At 46.4% G+C, this 6,000-nt stretch overlaps 1 protein-coding gene across 1 annotated transcript in view; it reads right to left on the bottom strand.

The window, feature by feature from the left end:
• Positions 1–963: 963 nt before the first annotated feature.
• The window catches only part of TSPAN15 (tetraspanin 15), a 16,926-nt gene continuing 11,889 nt past the window's right edge, over positions 964–6,000 (bottom strand). The window contains exons 6-8 of the mRNA XM_032191274.1: positions 3,824–3,871; positions 2,420–2,536; positions 964–1,939 (exon numbers count right to left, since the gene is read on the bottom strand). Coding sequence (XP_032047165.1) covers positions 1,787–1,939; positions 2,420–2,536; positions 3,824–3,871 — 318 coding nt within the window. The 3' untranslated portion in view covers positions 964–1,786. The remainder of the gene's footprint in view (positions 1,940–2,419; positions 2,537–3,823; positions 3,872–6,000) is intronic.

Genomic DNA, 6,000 nt, shown 5'->3' with positions numbered 1-6,000 from the left:
GGGTTCAGCTCTGCTTCTCCCCATTCCTGTTCCCAGCCCACTTCCCACAGCAGGCAAATTTGGGCTTCTGCACAGCCCCCTCACCCCTTCTTCCTCCCTTCCACCAGCAGCCAGCTTCATCCTTCCACCCTGCACCCTCCTTTTCTTTTCCCTCTTGCTTCATCCATAAATCCACCTTTACAAACAGCCTTGCTTCTCACCTTGCCAAGCTGTGTTACACAGGACAGAGAGCAGAAAAACGGAGCTGCCAAAGGCTCGGAGCAGCCAAAACCCCAACCAAACACTAGAGTGTGCTGTGTAGGAAATAACCTCACTGTGCTGCTGGGCACGGGGAGCCCCCTCTCACAACCAGCAGCCACCGTCATAGACAGCAAAGACTCGTGTTGGTCTTTTTTTGGCACCTGGCAAAGCGTGAAACCCCCTCAGAAATCCTTGGTGAAGGAAGGAGGCTCTGGTTTCTAGGCTGGAGACCAAAAAAGAAAAAAAAAAATGATGAGGATATTAAGAAAAGCAGAAGACAAGCAGCAAGGAAGGAGTGACACGAAATATTTCTTCTTCGTGGAGTATCAGAAAAGAAGAGATTTACAAAAGCAGGATAGAAACAAAAAATGCTTTATTCTTACCATGTTTTTTTAGTTTTATTTTATTTGAAGGATCCCACCAGTTCGTGCTATGTTTCTCCTGCAGGTCTGGCTGGAAACCCTGCAGAGAAACGCTGAGGGCAAAGCAACACGAGCAGACCCCAGCACCCTGCCCTCGGTGTGGCTGCAGGAGGAAGGTGAGCCACGGCACAGAGCTTCAGCCACTTGCTCCAAACCCACGGGCAGGGCTGCAGCCGAGCCAGGAGCCCAGCTCGAGGTATTCCTCCCTCGAGACTCAGCGCCCGACAGACAGGCTCTACTTCGGTAAGAATGTAAACAACGTCTTTGTGTGTGTGTTTTGTTTTTTTAAAAAAAACTTATATTTTTTATTTTGACAAGAAGAATCAAATTCAGAAACATTTCAACACATACAACTCCAAAAGAAATCACCTAGTTAAATTACTAATGAGGAAAAATACAGTACATACAAGACTCAAACATCTCAGGAATTTATACCAACCCAGATAGCAATAAATTGCATTAAAGGTACATCAAGAATTACCTGATTAATTCCACACTGGCGTCTGCCCCATTATTAAAAGGCACAAAAGACTGAGCAATGAATGTCAGTAAATGGAAATTAGCATAAAAAACTATTCAAGGTGTTCAATATCCACCATTCATGTCAATAAGAAATCTGTCTTCTGCCTTGCAACAAGTAAGAAAATAAAGTTTGATGGGGCTAACATTTACATACCACACACCAAGGTACAAAAGCTCTTGATAGGAATCTAGCTTCGGATTTTCCCAGCATGAAGCCGTCCTGACCACGCATCACTCAGCAATCATTCAGAGAGATTTAATCGCCGACAAGACCGCCTTGGAGCGGGAACTGTAACAGGGAGCATCGTTCCCACCCTCCAGGACACCAAAATCACGGCCCACCGTGGTCACAGAGGGCTGGGGCATCCCAGAAGGTCGGCGTCTCCAGGGCTCGCAGACAACCGAGGGGCCTCGCGATAGCTCCGCGCACACGGAGGGGCAGTAGAAATATTAAGACCGTGGGGCAGGGAGAATTCGGGCTCTGTTTTTGGTACTGCAGTTTCAAAAATACCAAAAAGGAGTTAGAGTTGATTAATTACACCCAGTGTCTGGAATAGCTACGAAGCCAGCACAACCCAGCAGAGGTCAGTGGGCTCCTGCCATCAGCCGGGGTAGCACATGCAGCAGCCCGAGGCAGCAAACTCAGGCTGGGATCTCTGCCACGTTTCTTCAAAGAGATTTTCGCTCAGCTTGTGTTCGCTGATGATGTCTTCCACTCGCGTTATGTAAAGCAGAGACAGCAACACCCCGAGGAACTGCAAAACAAAGGGACATCTCTGAGCAGGGGATCGCATGCCGCTTGTCTGGGCTTCTACAGCACGGCTTTCACAAATCACGCACACGTACATCAGGTTGATGGGTACGTACACAGTGTAAACAGTGACAGAACCTCATGCTGATATTCTTCTCATAGGGATTTTGTGTATAGGGGAAAAAAATGAATCATGTTTGTGAATAGCTGATATAGTGAAATGTTTACCAGCCCTGTGCCTCGGAGCACTACAAAGTCCTAGAGGACCCAGATTGGGTGAGGACTTCAAAACTAACCCCAGAACCCCCCCCACAAGCTGCAGTGGATCACAGTAATTCTGCTAAATTACCAGATGCCATCTCAGCTTATCAGTTATGCTAAATTTAAATAAAAATTTAAATGAAATGTAGTAAATGGGACTTCACAGACCATGGTGACGAATCAGGCACTCCTCTTGCTGGGTAACACACCGGGCTCTCCTTACCTGGGGTAGCAATATGCCGAGCAGAATGCCAGCCATGATGCTGTAGTTGTCTAAAAACCAGATGAGCACTGCGTTCGTGCACCCTCGGACGTATATGATGTGCTGAACACTCAGGCGCTGCAAAGTAACAGAGCAGACACTGAACCAGCAGCTGGCACAGGAGCAAGACACGGTAACACGCGGCACTTCAGGATTCAGTCACACTGGGTCTGACTCCTCCGTGCCTCTTTAAACCTGCCGAGTTCAGTGGAGGCCTCCCCAGTGATCCTTTAGGCTGTTCCCTAGCTGTTCCACACCTGAGCAAGTTACTAAAAACAAAAAAGCCACCTTCTTTTGATACTACTTCCCCAAAAGAAATGCATCTGATTCTAATTTTAGACCACAGGGAAAGGATGGAAGTCTCCTTTTAGCTTTTACTTCTACTTCTACTTCTGAGTTGAAAGTACAGCAGTGGAAAAACATAAATTGCAGACAGAGAGCTTTGCAATAGCCTACAGCAAGGCCAGGAACAAGATGATTTAAGATCGAGCCCCACAGGCTGCCCTGCACTGTGGCCCCAACCCACTTGAGCCTGCAAAGAGCCCTAAGCAGATGAATTGGGTGAAGTTAAGCACGTGCTTAAGTGCTTTGTGCGTTAGGGGCAGGCTGGAGCGTTTAGGTTTTGGAGGCATAAGTCAGTGCGTCCAAAGGAAGGCAGGTTGTGCGTGAGGATAACCAAGCGATAAGCCAAGCTACGACCCACTGGGCCAGCACTGCGGGGCACTGGCTCTGCCAAGCTGGGAGTGGGGAGCTGTGGCAGATCACATTACTGACTTCTGCACTTAATCACTCCATAATTAGCCCAACTGAGCCAGGGACCACTACTCCAGAGCCTCTGGGGTAATTTCCAAGGGGGAAAACCAAAGAAGGAGGCCACATCCAGCCCCCAGGGACGAGCAGCCTGGCTGCCAGCGCCACCCAGGCAGTCCCTTTCCTCTTCCAGGAATCAGTTGTTTCCAAGTATTTTATATCCCAGTAATGGGTACTTTATTTCTAGGTCTTTAATCCTAAATTGGCTGCAAGGAAACCAATTTTAGTCATGCCACTGTTGAAAAGCACTGAAGTATCTTTCTTTATATTTGCTGTGCAGTTACTGTAACTGTGTGTGTGAGGGGGGTTGGAAAGAAATGCTTCATGCACATCAAACGAGAAATCATGGAAGGTGCAAAGAAGGGAAGATCCAACAATTCAAACAAGGTATTTTTATATATACCAAAGCTATTCCAGGTAAAATCAGGTTAGCAGCTGCTTTAACGTTTTGGTAGATTCAAGGGTGCAGAAGACAATTTTGTAAGTGACAAAAATGAATCCAGAAAAGCACAAAAAGCACCTTTACCGTCCCGTGGTGGATACGGGTTACTTTACCTCTTTGTCAATTGTTTTGTATCCACACATGGTGTTGACAATGTCTGTCTGAAAATAAAACAACCAATATAAGTACAGCAAAGCAAAAACCCAAAGGTCCCAACCACCCTGGGCTGTGCTGCAGCTCCGAGGCCATCCCGCAAGGTGAGCGTGGTGGGGTGGGTGATAATCTGTGCCAAAATCAGCCAGGGGGAAAAGGAAGAAAATGCTCCCTGGGGGAGAACCGAGAGTTTCTCCCAGTGCCCCAAGGGTCAGACTTGGAGCCCTAGGTGGTTTTAAAGAAATTAATACTGGTGGCATCTCATGAGGTGCCTGACCCCGATCCATCCAGCAAGAAGTGTGGTGTCAGAAACCAAAGCTAGCTTGGACGGACCTGCAAGCTGTTGCTATTTCCAGGGAACGAAGAGCCAGTTTTAATTGTAGGGCTTTAATAACTTCAGACACCATATTAAGAAAGGCAGGGATTAGGGCCATCATTCCATCAGGATGACAAGTTTAAACTTGGAAATGCCCCGGACCCAAATAACGTCTGATACTACAAACATTCTGTGAGCATTTTACGAGACCAAAGTCTGAATGTTTGCATTCATCGCAGATTACCAGACCATTTTCTGTGGTCTTTTAATATTTTACTTGGGTCCCGAAGCCTAAACAGCCTGCCAAGGCTAACAGGAAAATACTGTCCTGGACTTGCAAATCAACTAATTTAAAGCCCACTGGCATCAAACGAAGCCAAAAATTAGAATAAGTAAACGAGAATAAGGCAAAGCCAACTCTACTTTACGGCAATAGTCCCCCACGAAATTAAGACAAGATGTAGACAAGTTTTGTGTGTTGTTTTTTTTTAAAGAACCCAAGAAGCCAGGCTTTCTCTTGAACATGCAACTGGCAGGAAAACAAGGGGCAGGGCACACCTCAAGAAAACCCCTGCCCGTGTCCCAGGTGTGTCCCAAAGGCACGGCGAGGAGCCGTTCTTGGAAGCCAAGGTCGGCAGTACCAGGGGCATCGCCGTATTGCCGTGTTTGCTGCCAGAGACTTCCCATTCTCACAACACTTGAGCCTAACATAAACATGCAGGCCATTAGCAAAATATTTGACAACAAAGAACTTCATTGCATCACTGAATTTTAAACATGAGGCTTGCTAGGGAGACATTGTGGCCCAAGAAACTGTGCACAATGGAGATGAATGCACTAGAAACAGAAGTTTGTATGCTTCTGGGGACTCATTTTTATCTCAGCCACACTTGTGTAAGTCTTTATTAAAGACTTTGATTTGATAATAAATCCTTCGGATTGCCCCCAGCATAAGCATGATCAGAGCCTGGCTCGTCTTGCACAAGGCTTTTAAAAAGGATCAGAATCCAACCCTCCTACATTAACAGGAGTTTTCCATGACTATGAAGCGAATGAGTAATTACAAACCATATCTGTAGTTTTCCAGGACAGAAACCAGACTGTATTTGGAAGTGTTTGTCAAACATATAAGATTTATGCATCTTTTTTTTTTTTTTTTTTTTTAAGGCAGCTGGCCGTACAGCCGTGGTGTTCATGTCACCCTGCCCGATACACACCCGTGCTGCTCACATCTCTCCGACCATGGCACGGCACACCAATGGCTCTGTGGTCCTGCTCCCAGGTGCAGCAAAGCTACGAGCCCTAGCATATTGCAGTGTCTTGCTGAAGTCTACCTTTAGACAAGAAATTTTGGCGTGGTTCGGGGACTTCTCTGTGCCTCTCAGTTAACTTCGCTGAGCTTAACAGTTTGCAGACAACTCCCAGCTACTCCTCTGTTACAAAATCCATCAATGCACATAAAATAAGGGACGCGAACATACCACAAACAGGACCTAATAATTCCAAAAGTAACTTCCATGTAGCAGCAAGAGCCACTGCTTGTTACGGCACTTACCCTCATGGTACTGCTGCATTTCTACACGCATGAATTAACAAAGCGTTTAAAACAAGGCTTCATTTGAGAGATTTGAGATTCAGAAGAGCAAGCCCTGTAGCTGAGTCACCACTAAAAAGCCAGATTGCTCTTTACTGGTCATCTCTGTCTTCCTTTACCACCAACTGAGGGCAAAATCCTAAGCTCTCCTGCCAGCTCCATGCAGTTGTGGATGAGCGTGTATTATTTTCAGATACACCATTTCTCAAACACCTGAGACTTAAAAC

The sequence above is a fragment of the Aythya fuligula genome, chromosome 7 (genome assembly GCF_009819795.1).
Source record: "Aythya fuligula isolate bAytFul2 chromosome 7, bAytFul2.pri, whole genome shotgun sequence".
Taxonomy (NCBI): Eukaryota; Metazoa; Chordata; class Aves; order Anseriformes; family Anatidae; genus Aythya; species Aythya fuligula.
Note: the sequence above shows the minus strand (reverse complement) of the source record. Positions and strands in the feature narration are given on the sequence as shown.